This window comes from Urocitellus parryii, chromosome 4, assembly GCF_045843805.1.
Source record: "Urocitellus parryii isolate mUroPar1 chromosome 4, mUroPar1.hap1, whole genome shotgun sequence".
Lineage (NCBI taxonomy): Eukaryota > Metazoa > Chordata > Mammalia > Rodentia > Sciuridae > Urocitellus > Urocitellus parryii.
Window position 1 is genome coordinate 200,673,007 of NC_135534.1, and position 19,926 is coordinate 200,692,932.

Here is a 19,926-nt window from a genome sequence, read left to right on the forward strand (position 1 = left end):
CTTATCTATGAATAGTAAAATAGCAGATTTATATTTTCTTTCTTTCCATTCTTTTTAATTTATTCTTGCTTTATCTACATTTCCTGCATTTTTGTTATGAACATATTACCCATGCAATTTTTAAAAGTTATACTAAAAAAATCATGTTGCTCAAAAATTTTCAGATATAGTAAGAAACTATGTTTAAAGGAACAGACCCAGATGGTAACTATGCTATTTTAAGTTTTTTTGCACAAAACTTTCTCTCACTGGGTAATTCAGAACATGGGACCACAAAGGTCATCTATCTAGACACAAGATTTTAGAACAATAATTTTCTTAAGAGCTATGGCCTCAAGTGTATTCCAAACAATACTTTTCTGCTCTGTAGACATTATTTTAAATTAAAAAAAAAACTCATTAATGAAAAGGTTCTATAATCTTCTAATTCTGTAGTTTAAACCCAAAGGACTTAATCCTATGGAAATTTAAAGCAAGATAAAAATTTAACTCTACTGGTGAAAGATGAAGCCAGAGGTAGAATGGGAAGTTTTTAAGATTTTTAACAATCTTATTTTAGTTTGGAGAGAAAATACAAAGCAAACCAGACCAGTCCTCTTAGGTTCTTAAACTATAAAATCTCATTACAAAACCTCTTGTTTATCCAGTTATATTACTAATCCCATTATGACCCTTGTGTTCATAAAGATGTATCAGATACACTGCTTTCTATATGACAGGCCATAATGCAAAGGTGTTATTTCTACTGTAGTAGATATTTCTATTCCATTATGCTTTCCCTCATTTAATGACTGTTAATAGAAAAATAAATGAATGTGCTTCAAAAACACACTTTGATTGTGTACAATAGCTTTCATGTGAAAGGTTTTATAAAGTTGTGGGATTCTTTTATCTAAAAAATGCTTTTAAAAGTATACCAAATTGTACATTTGAACTAAAAATGTAAGGTGCCAAATAGAGCTGCAAAACATCTTCAATATTTCTCAATGTAGAAAATGGGATCCTGGGGGCTGGGATTGTGCCTCAGCAATAGAGCGCTCGCCTAGCACAGGCGGGACCCAGGTTCGATCCTCAGCACCACATAAAAATAAAGGTATTGTTTGGTGTCCATCTACACCTAAAAAATAAATATAAAAAAAGAGAAAAGAAAATGGGATCCTGAATGTATAACATGGAATTTATTATAAAAAGTAGAGTGATATCAGAACTTCAGCACTATTTCATGAGTAAAATAGTTCCTTCCACTCCATTCTGTTTTAAGAATGCTAGAATTTTGAGATGGCAGAACCAAGTGGCCAAACTGAACTTTCACTCCCATCATCAGAATCATCTTCACCCTAAGACAATTCCTGCATATGTATCATCTTCTTCCAGTTGCTACTGTAACTGACAGTTTCATCATCCATTTCAGATTCCAGGAAATGTAATAACTTCACTCTCCTCTTGGTTATACTGCTTCTTGACTGCTTAAATAGCATTAAAACAGAGGGAAAAAGTTCACAGGCAATCCAAAAAGGATTTCCTAATGAACTGCAGACTGTAACATACCTCAAAGTAAAACGTGAAATTTGTGATAAATTTTCACGCTGAGTTTCTGTACATTTCCCCCTCTAAAGGAAACACCCAAATCTAGCACTAATATTTTCAAATCCTACTTCAATTTTCTACTTTTTGTCTTTGGTTCCTAATTACTGCTTTTCTTCCCTTCTAAAAATTCATTTATCTCTTTCAGTAAAAAGAACAGTAATAATATGTTGAACAACTCTGAAATAAATTTTGTCATGTAAAAAATTAATTACGCATTCCGAACCTGGTCACTGTAGTCCTCCGGGAATTGCCTCTGCACCTCAGGATCTGTAAATAATTGACAGATAATATTAATTGGCTTTGGATTAGTGAGCAAGCAGAGGATCACACATTAATATTTGATCAGAAGATGATAGCAGCCCTGGCAGGGGATCCAAGGGGGGCAGCTGAGGCTGCTATGTTGATGAGCACAAGGAAGGGCTCGGCAAGGCACTTCCATTACCCTCCTCCAGAAATATAAAAAGGAAAAATTTTAAAGACCTGATGCTACTGTTAACTTTAGACTATTACCTAATGCAAAAATCTTGCCAGCTGCAAATTGCCCTCAATATATTTTTCCAGAGAAAATGAGTCTTAAACCTGTTTGACTTTTCTTCTATAATCAGTTGTCTCCATTTCATTGTTACGATGTTGGCTTGTTGGTTTGAGCACCCAGCTTCAGATTGGGGAGAAGGGGAAAATGAGAGAATTCTTTCAAGGAAGAAATGCAAAACCCAGTGCTTTTAGAAAATAAAACATATTCTCTCCCAAGCACATATGAACTCTTATAAAAATACAGATAAAAGTAGACCAAGTTTTCTTTAAAAACAGAACACTTTCAGCTTGTCAATGTAATCAAATATCATGATATGAGAAATGTTCTGACATAATTATACTTGCTAAGAAACTATAAAAATACACAGGTATGAAATTACCTTTCCTGAACATCTATTTAGAATGAAATTACTAAAGGTATCACCTAATTCTTAAATCATCATGGCTAGATAATCCAATTCCATGTCTGTAAGTCAATACAGAACTGTATTAATTAAAAGCTATTAGCACTCCATTTACTATTGATTATGAAAACATTCAATCTTTTCTAATAAAAAGATTTGGTTCTTCAAAAACACATTAAGGGGAGTGATCAGAATAATATCTATGTGGGAAACTATGTATCAATGCAAAAAATCTTATGGAAAAGCTCAGTGTGTAAGGGTCTCCCATCTAACAGTGATCTCACAATATATACTACTCACTTTTCACTTCTAAAACACCAATTTATAACACTGATTTACTTTTCTGGGAAAGTGAATCCATGTAAAAGTTAAATGCTTCCAAATCATAATACAAAAGCACAGTTAATGGTTACTTGGTGAAGAATCGAGAAAAAAGGAAGGGCCTATTTGCTTACTACATTTAAATTCTAGAATACATCAATTTTCAAGTCATTATAGCCAATGGATGTTATTTTTTAAATTTCCAATTCTAACAACAAAAGAAGAGAGATACAAAAATCACACCAAAAATAGTTTCCCAAAATGGGTGGAGCAAAAAAGTTCAATCTATTTATAGATCATTTTGGCTCTTGGGTATCTTCTGGTTGGCTTAAAGACTGGGGATCAATTTCTCTTTTTATACTCAACTTCAACTATTAGAAGGGACCCATGACATGTCTTGATGGAGACTAACAGAATTCTAGAGTAATGCCCCCTAAGTACCATTCAAGGCTACTCTGGTGGGCCAGATGAAGAAGCTATTGCTTATCATTAGCCAGAAGGATTGAAACCACACAAGGATTCAGGTTCCCATGAGACAGGAAACCAGATGGTGCCAACAGTGTGACAAGAAAACTACAGAATGAGTATCCCTTACCTGGAAATGCTTCAGACCAGAAGTGTTACAGATTTTGAAGTTTTTCTGATTTTTAGAATATTTGTACAGACTTCAGTGGTTGAGCATCCCTAATCCAAAAATCTGAAATCTGAAACTCGGAGCATTTCTGATTTCCAGATTACCGATGCTTAACCTGTACTCTACAAAGAAGAAATAGCTAGCAGGATACAGAGGACAGTCTGTGCGCAACAAACCTCTAAAAGTATACCACAGGGAAGAGGGAGAAGGAAAGGACCTTAAAACATTAGGGCTTTAATTCCTAACATACACAAACAACTTAAAATTTGATCCAGAGACCAAAAATATGTAGCTCTAAGTCATTGAGGGACATAATAAAATAGAGGTTGGAAAAACCACAAAATCATCTAAGGCTTATTCTTTTTCTTCCAATTGTCATGTGGTTAAAACTCTTCAAGTAGAAAATTTCATACAGATATGACTCCTATATAAATATGTAATATTATGTTCTCTTTCTTGCAGTAGTCTATGTTTCTTAGGAACCACAAAACACAGACAGAAATAAAACCAAAGACTTATTTTTCTATCACTGTTTTGTGAAGAGATAAAATTAGGAACTAGCATTTGTGGTATATTCTTTAATTTTAAAAAAGTAAGTTTCTTATTCATGGGTGGGAGAAGGTTCTTAAAACTTTTCAATCAACTCTGTTAAAAACAAACTATATTAACATCAGACTTGTCACTTTAAAATTATTTTATTCATAAATACACAGAATTGAAAAGAAGAAGGAATGGGCAAAAAGAAAAACCTACCTATTTTAACACACTGATGGTAAAGATGGCGATAGCATGCCAACATATAGGCCATACCAACCATATCATCCTAACCACTACCTCAATGACAGGGAAATAAACACCATCAATTAAACTCCTTCAACTGTTCTAAGGCTATCCCTCAAGTAAGAGTATCAAATTTTAACAGAATAAGGTTTCAAGATAACATATGCATGATTATTTACTACAATTCAAGCATAAAACTTTTGTTTACTTCTCTTTAAAGTCCCTGAGGCTTATAAAAAGCAAAACTCAAGGGACCTTAATATTCTTTAAAACAGTACTTAAAAAAAAAAAAAGCAATGCTTTTAAAAACTAACGTCCACCCTATAAAGTTTCATTCAATTAGCTCAAAGATCCAGTCTGATAGTTAATAAAACTATGAAAGCCATTTTATAAAAATTAACACAGAGACTGCAAACAATTTATTTGAGTTTTCCTAAAAATCTCTATTTTGCACAGGAGGTTGAAATGTTGTTTCACATTGAGTTGATCACAATGCCATAATGTCACCAAAATATCGGCATTGGAAACATCTGAGTTAAAAAGGTCCAAATACAATCTGCTTTTCTCAAGCAACACAACACCCGCCTTACTAACAGTTTCAGCATGGCACATGTACAAAACCTAGCACCCTGCAGTTAAGCAAACCGCCTTTAAATTTTCTGTCTGGCAGCAATCCACTTGTGTGTCTGTATGTTTTTACAAGAACTCTATGTATTTCATTGCGTCAGCTGCATTTCTTTGAGTTTTAAATGGTCTGGGAACATTTTATGAAATGTTCTATATCTTTATATGGAAAATAACATATACTGGAAAACTGCATTGATCTAATATTTATGTATCTATTTCTTTATCCACCATCCAATACTATAATTGCTAATGTTCCAAAACACCTTCTCACATTCGTATGCTCATCGCCAAATGCAGTGTCACCAAACAGCTAACTTTCAACACAAAAATCTGCAGATGAGAGTACTTCCATGGAAGAAAGTAATACAACAATTTGCTTAGGCAATTGGCAGTAAGAACAGAGTTATCAGCATATGTCAGGCTTTTTTCCTAAGAATTGTCTTGCTGACAGAAAATTAAGAACATAATAGAGTGGTACACAGAACACTCTTCTTTCCTTATCCTCCCCTCTCGGCAACTTTCTCCTAATTTAAATCATAGTTTCTTACAAACTTAAAAATCAATTTCATCATTTCCCAGGAAAATATTTTCAACAGCAAATATAGCATTTAAAATATCTTGCCAACAATACATGATAGAGTCCACATACCTTTTACCAAACAGCCCTAAAAGAGGCAGTTGGCTCTTAAAGAGATTTCACATTATGTCAATGTAATGGGTCCTACCTCTCCCAGCATCATTGCCATATACAAGGTTGTCCCCATAGAAACATATGTGCACTACTCACCTGAGGACCACAAGAAGCATTTCCATATTTTAAACAAGACATTTCACAAGATAGGACTCCCAACAGCACAATCTCATTCAGGCAGAGAATATAACCATGCATAAAGGCTACATCTTCACATCAGGGGGAACATGGAACAAAGATGTCTTATTTCTTTTCTTTTTTTTTTTTTAAGAAAGGCTAATTTTCTTCCATCTCTATGCTTTCTAGTCTTTCATACATACTTTTAAATCTTTAAGATATACCAGATTGCCACAGGATGTTTAATTAATAGAATAAGAGTTTGGGCAAGACTTACTAGAAAGGTGCTATAAATTATTTTACACAGGCTCCAAAATCCTTGAGTTCTGCCTTAGGTTTAAAGTTCCTAGAAAACGTGGTAGACAGATCTTTTACAACAGAAATACAAAATAATTCATAAAAGCACCATAGTTATATATGAGGGCTCGTTTGCACATCAGTAACTAGTAATGAATACACACACACACACACACACACACACACACAAAACCAAATTATTTCTCCATTTCCCTCTCCATCACACAAATGACTCTACTTGAAGAGTTAATTCATGACATATTATTTAATTGATTTAAAAATATACTGACTTCGTTTGTTTGAAATTAGTAATAACTGCATATTGGCCAAATGTCAGTAACTTCTGTAACTGGAGCTTCTTTAGAAAATTTAAGAGAAGCTGCCAATGTAGCAGTTAACACGGAAATCCACACTGCTTTCACTTTTAACATCAAGGCAGAAAACATTACATTATCTCTAAGATATTTCAGTCTATAAGAAACAAAATACTTAACACTTTTAAATTCATAATTTTAAAAATCTGCTCTTTAAAAAAGTAGGACTTTAACATTAGCTATAAATGATATAATCTCATTGTTCAATTTCATGGAGTTTAAGATACTACCTTCTTCTTCCCACAACTCTAAATGTTAATCCAAACTGTAATCAGATTTAATTTTCCAGATGAGAAGATGGGAATATGCTGCAAACAGGATAATAGACCACTACACTATTCTTTCATTAATGGCATTTTCCAGATTCACACATAAAAAATGTAGACTCAGAAAATGGTTAAGAAGTTGTGCTACCTTGTGAAGACCAGCTCAATCTTTCCCAAAACACATTCAGAAATAAACTTTCTTTTAATCTGCAAGGAAAAGTTTTTTTAAAATGTTGCATAATGCAGAATTAAAGTTTCCTGATAGTGTGACTACAAACTGGACTGGGCTAAATAAAGAACTTCAAGGACACTGCCTATTAAACCTATTAAATTTACGAAAAAATTCAGCTTCATTTACTTTATATTGTAAAATATCTGAATTATTAGCTCAGCACTTTAACTGAATACAATTATTCTAGTAAATTATTCCTTTTATGATAGTTAAAATTTACTTATTAAAAATAGCATATTTTAAGAGGACTGCTTCAAATATTTTACATATTTAAAAAAATCAACAGGTTTTCCTTGGTGATGAAACAAAAAGACTTTGTCTTTCAAACATTTCTAAATTAAAAATTACTATTTTTTTAAGTTACTGGTTTTAAAATGCAGATTTACCATTAAAATTTCAAAGGAGTCTAACTCACAAATTAGGAAAAAATCATTTTTAAGAACTTTAAATAAACATTTACTTGGTTTCAGTATATAAAGGAATCTGTAACTTAAAAAAAACTATTCCATATATTAACTCTGAATCATGAAACTGTAAGATAGAAAAACATTGTATCATCTCAATTTTAAGATCATTTTTTATTTGGTCTTTTTAGATATACATGATAGTAGTGTATTTTGACACATTATATACACTCGGATTATAATTTATTCTAATTAGGACTCATCATCCCAATTTTAAGCCACAATTCTGTTCCGGCATCCCCCTCCCTAACATTGGAATTTAAAATACAATTAAATACTATTTCAACAGTAGCCAGCCTGATAACATAGAAACAGTTGACCATCTACACCTATAATAAAAGCACAAAGAGTATTTTTGAAGGAAAAGAGCAAAACCCACCTTGGTATGGCAAGCAATGGGACCATTCACATGCCCCATTCCTCCTCCGACTAACATACTCTGCCTTTCTACATATCCTGCTACAATGTGACTATTTATGCATAAACAACAGATACTAACCTATTGTTTTCAGTTGTTGGAGTTATGAATGTTGTACAGTTAGCAATTAAGTGAATCAACAAGTCCTAAATGCATCAGCTGTTCTACAAATAATGAGTCCATTGACATTATACAGTAAAATCTAGAGTTTCAAATTTCCTTCTGGAGAGTGCTGATGGATTTCACCCAGAAAATGCCACTGCCTACCAATAATTTGAAATTTTTTCATAACTTTATCTACAAAAGGAATATAAATATGATCCTTAACCAAATTTATGTCATGTGTACCCTAAAAGCAAAACCTAAGTGAAATTCCAAAAAGGGCTTTAAAATGGAAAAGAGGGTAAATGTATGCTAAACAGGGTGGGGTGGGGATGCCAAAAGAACAAGTTTGCCTTCTCCCTACTGCATATCTTAGCTTTCAATTTTTATTACTATTTAAATTCTAATATTTAGGAGCTTTTTAAATTAGTTAAGAGTTTAGAACTAATTCCTAAAACGAATCAAATTGATAGAAAACACATAGATGAAGTTGGTTTAATGGCTTTAATATCAGGCTTCATGTAATGTTTCTATGATCTAGGATTCACTTTAACCCATCTCTTCATTTTATTTTGCCATACTGAGGATTGAAACCTGGGTCAGGGCCTAAGGCAGGTGGTCTAAAACTGAGCTAGACCCCAGCCCTAGTCTATCTTTCTGAATGAGTGTCACATTTTTATGTCAATATGAATAATTACTTTAGAGTTAACCTAAATGACAGCTGTGCCCTTTATGTATTACAAAGGTGATATCACTGCATATGGTCTTCATAAATAGATATATCACATCTGTCAAATTTGGTGAAAAGAGATGACTTAATTACCGATTCAAATATTAAGCTATTGATGGAGTACCCACTATGTGCCAGTGCTATGATCAGCATTAGTAAAAATTTCTGTTTTTAAGTTCATGAAAGCTATGCTATCAGGACCATTGCAACAACTTTAACACAAAGAAATCAAGAGGTTTGTCTAGGACTTTTCAAACTTGTCTAAAGTTATAAAATTAGTATTCAATCATGGTTCAAACACTTGATGTGGCTGGCCCAGTTGATGAATAAGCCACAGTCTCCTGACCTCGAGGAGTTTGCAGTCTAGCTAACCCTAATTGGAAAACACAGAATTAAACAAGTTGTTACCATAAGACTTGCTCAGCTCTTCCACAGGATTAACAGAGGAGCATTTATCCTTGTCCAGACGGGAAAAAAGCTTTTGGGAAGAGCTGGCAGAGAAGGGATATTAGACCAAAGTTCATTCCAGGATGCACTATGCTTACTTCTTAACAGTATACAGTATAAAGAGGAGAAATTTGTGAGGCCAGGTCCCGTGTTTTTCTTAGCTTTGCCTCCTACAAAATGTCTTGCCTATTATAAATAACCAACAAATATCTGAAGTATAACAGAATAAAATAAACTCATTAAATACACTGTTTCTCCAAGTGGATAAAAGGCCAATTTCAAAACATCCAATTGAAAACAAGACTTTGAATGCTATAGGCTTCCTAAATATCACATTGGAATGTGGTAAGCACACAATAAATATTAGTTGTTGTTATGTTATTAACCCCAATGGAGAAATAAGCAAGCACTATAAATTAAATGGCTACAGATGTATAGGTGTGCCTCAAATTGGAAATATGGGTGTTCCTGAAATAAACTTTTATAAACTCAATTAAAATTTCCCATTGCCTCACTTAGAAATAACTTTATCAGAAACTGATTTTCCCTACTTTGTCAGTGGCTCCAAAGTCTTTAAGCTACAGTTTATTTTTTGCCTCCTGGCATCTGTTTGCTAATGATCTGTAAACATCAGATGCATTAGGGATTCTCCCAGATTTACAGAAACCCTGAGGTGAATATGTAGAAATTGAAGGACCTTTCTGCTAATATCTTTGCTTTCTAGGTTTGCAGACTGGGTTTCACCCACAGAGGTCCAGTAAACATTTTAACATTTTTCAGTGAGAATTATACCACTACCAGCTACCATTTACTGAATGCCTCAATATACCAGATATTACCATAAGTGGTTTTGCTTGCTTTCTTTAATCACAACAACCCTACCAGGTAAGAAGATGTATTAATATTTATTAATAAGGAAAGTGAAGCTCACTAAGAGCAAATTCACAGTTAAGTAACAGAGCTAGGATTCAGCCTGGATCCATCAGAATCCAAAGAATCCAACACTGGCTTTCTTTTTTGGCTTTATTTATTTATGTCTTCATGTTGATCTGTCTTCTAGTCATTATTGTGACTGAACAATAAGAATACATCTGGACAAATAACTAAAACATGTTGTCATGAAATAGGCCTTAGCAGATTATGAATGAGAGCTTTCCAATTCCTTTATTTAAATTCCTTTGCCAAGTTCAGGATATAAATAAAATGACTACAAAGTAACTAGCACCCAACTAGTGAACACAATATTTAGAAGATGAACTCATTAAAAACAGGATAATTTTGAAGGCTAGATGTTATCTTTGTATCATCCATGAAAAAAATTAAACAGTAAATAAGAACAGAGAAAAAAATATCCTCCTTAAGAAAATGTGTTTCCTAGTTCCTCTAAACCATACTCAGAACCCTAGTGCTAAGACCAACCTAGTGCATATAGCATAGATAAAAGCTGACATCTCCACAAGTGAAACACACAGTGCCTGTCAAGAGAAAATTTTCTTTTACCAAAATTTTGCCTCTCTCCCCCAGGCATATTGCTGCCTACTACCTCTATATTATCAGAAGTGGTTAACATACTAAATATCACTTTTTTAAACTGTGTCAAAATAATGACATAAAATTTACCACTTGAACTAACTTCCAGTGCATGGCACTGTGACATTAAGTAATTCACACTGTTATGCAACAATCACCACCAATCTATCTCCAGAACCTTTCATCTTCCCCAACTGAGACTTTAAACCCATTAAATGCCACCTCTTAATTATCCCCTCCTCCCAGCCACTGGCAAACACCATCTGTGTTCTGTTTCTATATAATTTATATAGAAACCTCATCAAAGTGGAATCATACAGCATTTGTCCCCTTATGATGGACTTACATCACTTGGCATAATGTCTTCAAGGTTCCTCCATGTTGCAACATGTGTCAGAATGTTGTTCCTTTTTAAAGCCGAATAAAATTCCATTTATGTATATGCCACACTGTTTATCCATTATTCCATCAATGGATACTTGAGAGATTTTAACCTTTCACCTATTGTTTATTGGTCTGCTTATATGGGCATACATAAATCTGTTCAAGTTCCTGTTTCCACTTCTTTTGGGTATATGCCACTAGTGGAATGTTGGATCATATGGTAATTCTACATTAAAAATTTATAGGACCTATACCACTTTTCATGTTTCAAGACCTTTATGTTGTAAAGCTGGTCTAGAGTCCTTAGCCTCACCATTAAGACAACCTACCCAATTTCCTCTCCATTTCTTAATTATTAATCTCCAAGTCTAATTAGTCTAATCACTTCACTTTCCCACAAAACCTGACAAGTTCTTGTCATCTTCCTTCTCTTCCCAGAATCCCAATCAGACCTTTTCAAAAGATGTGCTTAAGGCATAACAATTTATACCTCTGGCCAACTGTACAGTCTTATACAACTTAACATTCAATCACACTAGCACTTTTTAAAAAATATTTTTTAGTTGTCAATGGACCTTTATTTTATTTATTTATATGTAGTGCTGAGAATCAAACCCAGTGCCTCACACATGCTAGGCAAGTGCTCTACCACTGAGCCACAACCCTAGCCCCACACTAGCACTTTTTAAAAAATTAAAAGACAAAGAACCATGTCCTCCATCAAAAGCAAAATTAATTTTAAATGAGGTCGCCAAAGGAAGAGCACAACACTGCACCCTCACACACACTCCCTTCAGCCCACAACGCTTGTTTTCTGGCACTTGTGGTCAACCAGCAGCAAATTCTCAGCCTCTCCTGCATAAATTCCCTTCTCATTCTTACATTCTTACTGGGACCCAAGTAAGAATGGGCTCCTCTGGAGCCCTCTCAAGTGGTGATGTTTCTTATCTGCCCTCCTCCCCCCTGACCTGGGGGTGGAATAGGTGGACTCTTCCTTGTTGCCACTTCCAGACCATCCTCTCTTCCTCTTCTCTAAAACCCCAGATTTTAACCTCAGGTCACCAGACCATTCCCTCTCCCTGCTCTGCTTTGCTGTCATCTACTAATCCCAAGGTTACTCCTCCTTCCTTCAGTGATATAGATCCTGGCACACTCAGACTCACTTTACACTACTCCCACCACATCTTACGGGTTTTGCCACTCACATAAACGATCCTACCAAATCCCCAAACTCTTCATTCCTTGGCCTCCTATCCACCCAAAATCCTATCCTCTATCTAACCTCAACTCTCATAGCCAAACACTAAACTCTACTGTTATCTATTCTAAATCCCCCTCAGTAATCACAATTTTAAGCATCTCAGTTTCTAGTCATGACCTCTCCTGGTCACTTGCTGCTTCATTCTCTGTTCTCTTCAGTCTCATAGGGATTTACACTCTACCAGCCTTTCCACTGCCTTCATCTGTCTCCAATCTACACTGTCCTCCCAGCCCAGCTTACATTCTATTGTTATAGCTATTCCTTATATATATCCTCAGCTCCCTTGTGCCTCTCACTTTGTCATCTTTACTTGGTCAACCTCTGATCCTCATTAAATCCAGCTGCTCAACTGCACCCCTGTAGCTGACTGTGGCTGAACAAAACAATCTCACATAATCATGAATTATTAAGATCGTTTATCAACCAGAAGTGGGGTTTAGTACAACTCAGCTAACCATACCACATTTTCCTTCCCTCATTTATCCTCTTGCTCTTTTCAGTGGCTATTTCATATTTTCTCCTCTCCCCTCAAACCTCCAATGCTCTTTATCCTCATTTGCTATTATCTTATTTGCCATTTCACTGGGAAAACAGAGCAATCAGAAGAGAACTCCCACAGGACCCTTTCTATCACCTATACCCATCCAGTCCCCCTCCCTATAGACTCTGCCTTCATCCTATTATGAGAATAACTGGCCTTGACCCTTACAAAGGCCACTGTTATCCATTTGTGAAGAAAGATCCCATCCCCTCTTAACAATTCCCATATATCTCCATCAATTCTCCCTTTTAATTAGAGCTTTGTAATGTTTTGAACAACCAATAATGAAAAAAAATTAATTTTACCTCTCTATTGGATCTTTCTCATCAGTATACAAACATGCTATTATTTCTGCAAACATTTTTTAAAAGGTCAAGCTCCTTCTCCAATAGCTATACCCCATCTCTCATTCTCTTTCTAGATATGTTCCTCAAAGGAAGTGTCTATGCTCACTACTACCAGTTCCTCTCCCTGCTCCCAACTCTCTTGGACTCAAGCCAATCAAACTTTCATCCCATCACTTCTCTAAAACCACCTATATACCAGTGGTCAAATCAATGACCTCTTTTTTTGACTGCTAATATTAATAATCAATCTTCAGTTGACCTGTAAGCATCACCTCATACTTGTGATTGCTTCCGCCTCCTCACATTACTCTGTGTTTTCTGATCAGCCACTCCCATGTACCACTGGATCCTCCTCAGGCTCCTGCTGACTTCTTCCTTTTAAAGTGCCCAGAGCTCAGGCCTTGGACTTCTTCATTCACTTTTTTTCTTGATGTCATCCTTGCTCATCTCTTTCAATCTTATCACTTCAAATTCAAATATGCCCTATCAAGTTTAAATTTATTTCTCAATATCCCCCAATTCCAAACTCATTTATCTAACTGCCTACTGAACATCTCAGCTTGATACCTCAAATTCAACATGTATAAAACTGAACTCCTGGGGCTGGGACTGTAGTTCAGCGGTAGAGCACTTGCCCAGCATGTGTGAGATACTGGGTTCAATCCTTAGTACCACATAAAAATAAATAAAGATATTGTATTTATCTACAACTAAAAAAAATATTTAAAAAAAGTGAACTCCTGATCTTATTCTTATATCTCAGATCCAATGTGTCAGCTAAGCCTGTTGATTAAATCATTCAGACATATTTCAATACTGACCATTTATCTCCATCTGCACCACTACCATCCTGGCGTAAGCCACTATATATTTTCCACCTAGTTATAGTAATAACTGCCTCCTAACATATTTCCCTACTTCTGCCTCCAATTTCCTACAGTCTGTCCTCAAAAGAGCAACCAGAGGAATCCTATAAAATTCATGTCAAGTCCTCTTCAAAAGCATCCTTAGTTCTCCAGCACCTCCCTGACTCACCATCCTACTGCTCTCCTAACTCTACCCCAGCCTTGGCAGCCATAGGCACATGCTATGCCTCAAACACACATGCCACATTTCTATTCATGGTCTCTGCCTTGCTAGTCAGTCAGTCAGCTAAGTAGCAAGGAGCGTTCTCTCAGACCCTTATTTATATCAGACCCTTATTTATAAGTTAATTCCTAATGTGATCTTCCCTGACCACATTTACCAGTACAATTTCCTATCCCCACCATTCCTATTCCCTTTTCCTGTACCATTTTTCTCAGGGCATTTAACCATCCAACATACTGCATATTTAACTTATTTTTCCCCTACTAGGATGTTTGCTTTATGAACACAGACATTTTTGCCTGTTTTGTTCAACATCATATACCCAGTACCTGAAATAGGGTCTAGCATATAAATGCCAAGTGAAAGAAAGAATGAGCAAAGAAAGGGATCAACTAATACTCCTTTTGGCAAATAATTTGGCAGCAGACCTCAAAAACATTAAGAATGTCCATAATAATTCTACAAAGCAAAATCTATCTCAAGAAAGTAATCAGAAAAGCAAATAACTTTTTAAATGCATGTTTCAAGGATGACTTCAAAAACTGAAAAAGAGGGGCTGGGGCTGGGGCTCAGTGGTAGAGTGCCCGCCTAGCACGTGCAAGGCCCTGGGTTTGATCCTCAGCACCACATAAAAATAAGTAAATAAAATAAAGGCATTGTGTCCAACTACACCTAAAAAAAATATATTTTTTAAAAACTGAAAAAGGAACATTAATAAACTCAAGTGACACAATATTTATATCATCATTAAGTGGTTTCTGTAATAATATCATTTCATTATGAAGAATTAACTCAAAATAGAATGTAAACATTTAGAACTGGGAGAGTGGTTTGTAAAAGAGTGCTTGCCTAGTATGCCATAATGCCCTGAGTTACCACCCTAGCACTGAAGAAAAAGAGGATCTATCATACTGCAATAGTAATTAGTATTTTTAAAATGTTTTACAAAACTAAAAGTTAATTCACTAACATGTCTAGCCATAAGTCTCTGAGTTATGAAATTACATGTGATTTTCCTTATTTTCTACATTTTTAACAAGGTTCATATTTTTATGAAATTCGTAAATAAAGAAATACGCTCATGGGAAATTGTACTTAAATGACCTTCAGGCTCGGGTTATAGCTCAGTGGTAGAACGCCTGCCTTAGAGCTCAGTGATAGACCGCCACATATGAGACACTGGGTTGGAACCTCAGCACCATATAAAACAATAAATAAGTAAAATACAGATATTTTGTCCATCTACAACTAAAAATATTTTTATAGTTTTATTTTATTCATTTATTTTATGTGTGCTGAGGTTTAAACCCAGGGCCTCACACATGCTAATCAAGTGCTCTATCACTGAGCCACAACCAGCCCAACTAAAATATTTTTTTAAAATGACTGCAACAGTTTAACAGTTCTTCCAGGAATCCACCCACTGCTTCAACTCACACGGACTGCTCTCCCCTATAAGCTTCCACTGTTTTGGCAGCTATGTAGATCACTCAGCACCTGATTGTGTGTCTAATCCTTCAGAATCATAGACTATGCCTTCTCTCATCTAAGTACTTGTCTCTCAGACAAAGAAACTAACTGCTCCCAAGACCAGAACCACATCTCCTCACCACTGTGCTTTTTCCATGGATGAAGGTGCAGGCATTCCAGCACAGTGCCAAACAGAATGAGCTGCCTTCCATTCGTAATCACTTGAATGGAATTTTACTATGAATTGTTCTTACTAAATTCTCCAGGTAGTTTGATTCAGAAATACTTCTAGCCAAGTCTTCTACAAAAGACTTTATGAAATACCTATTTCATTTGTGAAATACTTGTTTTTGTTACATGCTACAGGACAGGCATAGACCATGCGATATCACTCAAGCATTACAACTCTTTAAGATAGATATCATCACCCTCAGATGACTAGAAGGGATGAAATTATTGGCACATAATCATACCCATGTATGATGTAAAAGAGTTAAGTCTGAGGATATGAATCTTTTCTAAAACATATAGTATTAATCACTATGGTTCTAAAGAAGTTATCAAGTTTATGCATGTATCCAAATTGTCTAATGGGCTAGATTCAGTTCAGTACGTCTGGAGTGGTACTCCAATAACTTGCATTACTAACAAGATCTCAGTTGATGCTGATGCTGCCAGTCTAGGAACCACATTTTGAGAATTACTGTTATACAGACTTGATAAAACACTAGCAATGGGAATCTAAAATTCCTTAGAAAAGGTGAGCCACTTTCAATCCTCTCCTAGTCAGGATAGTAGCTCATGATTTTAATTTGTATTTTTAGTGACTTCTTTTCATGATTTTTAAACATTGAATTCTTTAGTGACCTTTGTTGTTTAATTTTTTAGCCATCTTTATATTCTTCAAGTTCCTTATGTATTCTGGATCTAAAACATGCAAAAATTCTTCCAATCTGATAACTTTCTTTTTATTCTGTTCAGTTTATTTTGCCACACCAAATTTTCAAATCTTAGTATAGTTGTAATCCCAGTGGCTTAGGAAGGGAAGGGAAGAGGATCACAAGTTAAAAGCCAGCCTTAGCAATTTAGTGGGACCCTAAACAACTTAGCCAAGACCCTGTCTCAAAATAAAAAATAAATAAGCTGGGAATGTGGATCGGTGGTTAAGTGCCCCTGGGTTCAATCTCTGGTACAAAAAATAAAAACCTTTAGTGCAGTCAAACCAAGTCTTTCCATCATAATTTGTGTTTTTTTAAATATCTTATTCATGAACTCATTTCTTACCTAGACCTCTAAAAATATTCTTATGTTTTCTTTTGTTCTTTAATCCAACTGTAATTTATTTTTATGAAGGCTGTGAGCAGGTCATTTTTTTCAATTAGATAAGTCTTTCAAATAGCAGAACTGCCTGGTCGTGCATAGTCTTTTTATTTCCAACTCCTAAGGACATCTTTCAAAGTCCTCTTGGGGGGTGGGTGGGATCAAGGAAAGGGTTTAATATTGCTTAATATCATTTAAATATGACAAGTCCTAACTAGTGATATTTGGTGGAACAGAATATACTGAGTCAGTTTTTCTCAGACCTGGCGGGTGGAGGGATAGCAGGGGGGACTGATTCACCTTTCCAGACAGGTATTAGATCATCAAGCAAGAAAAAACAGGTTAGGCAAAACCAAAGCACTGAGACATTTCTACCAGCTTTCTTTTTTTTTTTTTTTAATGCTTATAAAATACCAAGTTTTAAGACAGTGTCACGGAAACACAAAACTAAACTTTTTCCTAGCTCTCAAAATTTACAGTCTCACACACTAGCTTCTTACTCCTTTCCAAAACTGAGATTTAAAAAAGGATCATTTAGAGAAACACTTATTCCATAGTTATAGTGTTAAGAAAAAAGAACATCTTGCTTGATTCTACTGCAATCCTTCCTAAATTTGATTCATAGTGATATTCTTACATAAACTAATAAAAATTACTTCATGGATTCAAATCCCTATGTAACCACTTTAGAGATTTTTACATAATATTACATTTACCATAATAATTTACATAGTATAACAAGTATCAAGCAGCTAAATTTGAATTTTTTGTTCTCTTGAAAAAGAACACTACTTAAAATTAATGATATGTTTCTGAATATGATACCATAAGGCAGGCATTCTGAAGGAGGTTCACAACATGGACATTGATAATTTACCAAATAAATTCACTGTGATCAATTCTATTATAAAAATTCACAGGAACTACTAATGAAAGCAAATGTTAATTTAATATTTTTACCCCTTCCTTTTCCAGCCATTTATTAGAACCTAACTTATTGAGAATGTCATTTTTAACAGTATTTCTTTGCAAATGTTATAGTGTAACTGCTATATAATTATCTTTCAGGCTGCAAATTTTAAAGCATTCTATATATTTTATACTATATTTTACATACACTTAAAAAATGTAAACTGGATGATCAAGTAAACAAAAAAGGTACCCTTTGGTTTAAAAAATTCATTAAGCATAATAAATTCAATTAGACACAGTATGAGGTTTTCCTCAAAGCCATACAATAATAATACAAGTATTGTATTGTTCAAATATTTTCATTGTTACACAGCTTGTCACATTTCACTTTTAATAGGATCTGACTCAAAGAGACCTTGGAACAAAAGTATCCTAACCAAGTAGCAGTTCCCAAAGTGTCATGCTAAAAAAACATTACTCCCCAATTCACACAATTCAAACAATCAAATCAGAGAACAACCATTTCTTTATAAATAGAATAATGCAGACAAGCTTCCTGTGTCCAAGTGATGCTACCTTAATAAAAATTTAAACAAGGAAAACTAAAGAAACAATAATTGGAATAACATCAATCCTAATAACATTTTTTTAATTGTTCAGTTACATACTATCCATTGAAAGATAATTTTTGTGAGTTTAACAGTGATTCCAGCTTTACTAAAAGCAAATGAATTCCACTCCCTTAAAGGACTTCCTAAAGCCGACAACCTTCTCCATTAAAAATATAAACCTAAAAACAATGTCAACTCTATAAACCAAATCCCACTAGGGAAAAAAAAAAAGTGATGAAGTGAAGCAGGAAATTAAATCATATTCAACTTAGGTGGAAATAAAAACAGTACCTGCATTACAAAGATATCACAAACAGCTGTATTCTTAAAAATTATTCGTTCAGGATATAATTTCCCTCAGCCCATGTGCTGAAGATCAGGAGTAACTTCAAATACTTAATCCCAAAAAAGGAGGGGAAGTTTTACTAAAATCATGTTTTCTAAGAGAAATTTTAAAGATATACATTATTATGACCTAATTTTCCAAACTGACTTTACTCTCCTTTATTATATAATATTCTACAATGTGAGGAAGCTTAAACATATCTATAGTTTTTAGGACAATCTAGCAATCTATTCAAAAAACAACAAAACTTCTATAATAACTCAAAAAGGAAAGTTACAACAATATGTTCAAAAAAGATAAGGAAAAAAGAAACAACAATTATCAAGGACATATGTGGCACTAGGCCCCAAAGTAACTTAACATTTTCCTTTTTAATCTTCATAACAATCCTACCACGTGAGCACTATTATCCTTAATTTATAAAGAAACAAACAAAATCTTCAAGGGTAGTTGAATTCCCACAGTTACAGAGGTATTAGGTGACAGAACTGAGACTGAATATCATGTTTGTATGACTCCAAAGTCCAAAATTTCATATGCATCAAACTGCCCCCACCAATGGGGTCAAGGGGATGAAATAGGCTTTATGAATTAGCCTAAGAAGTTAAATGCTATAGATGAAGTTATTTCTAAGAAAATTTATAATTCAAATTACAAATAGTGTTGTTTTTTTGTTTGTTTGTTTTTCAATTTTTTTGTTGTAGATGGACACAATACCTTTATTTTACTTATTTGTATGTGGTGCTGAGAATCAAACCAGTGCCTCACCCGTGATGGCAAGTACACTACCACTGAGCTACAACCCCATCCCCCAAATAAACTTGTATAATATAACCTACCTAAAGTGTGAATGTGTTATAGATAAAAATTCTAAAAGTTCAAAAAAATATAATCTGGGAGGAATATAAATAATCACCTAACTCTATAATGCTACCGTTGAGGCCACTGAGTGATTCGCATCTAAAGCCCTTGAATAGAGCCAAATATCATGTTATTTTGAATTCACAAAGCACTGTAAAATTTTTGAAGAGCTTTTACACATTTTGGAATTGATAAAATTTTCCTCAAGATCTAGTGAAAAAGTTAAAGG

General features: G+C 34.5%; 1 protein-coding gene across 6 annotated transcripts in view; it reads right to left on the reverse strand.

The window, feature by feature from the left end:
* The window catches only part of Dennd1a (DENN domain containing 1A), a 523,854-nt gene that overhangs the window by 395,961 nt on the left and 107,967 nt on the right, over window positions 1–19,926 (reverse strand). For all 6 annotated transcript variants that reach the window (XM_026386221.2, XM_026386225.2, XM_026386220.2 and 3 more), the window contains exon 3: window positions 1,811–1,854. In XM_026386221.2, the coding sequence (XP_026242006.1) occupies window positions 1,811–1,854 (44 nt within the window). The remainder of the gene's footprint in view (window positions 1–1,810; window positions 1,855–19,926) is intronic.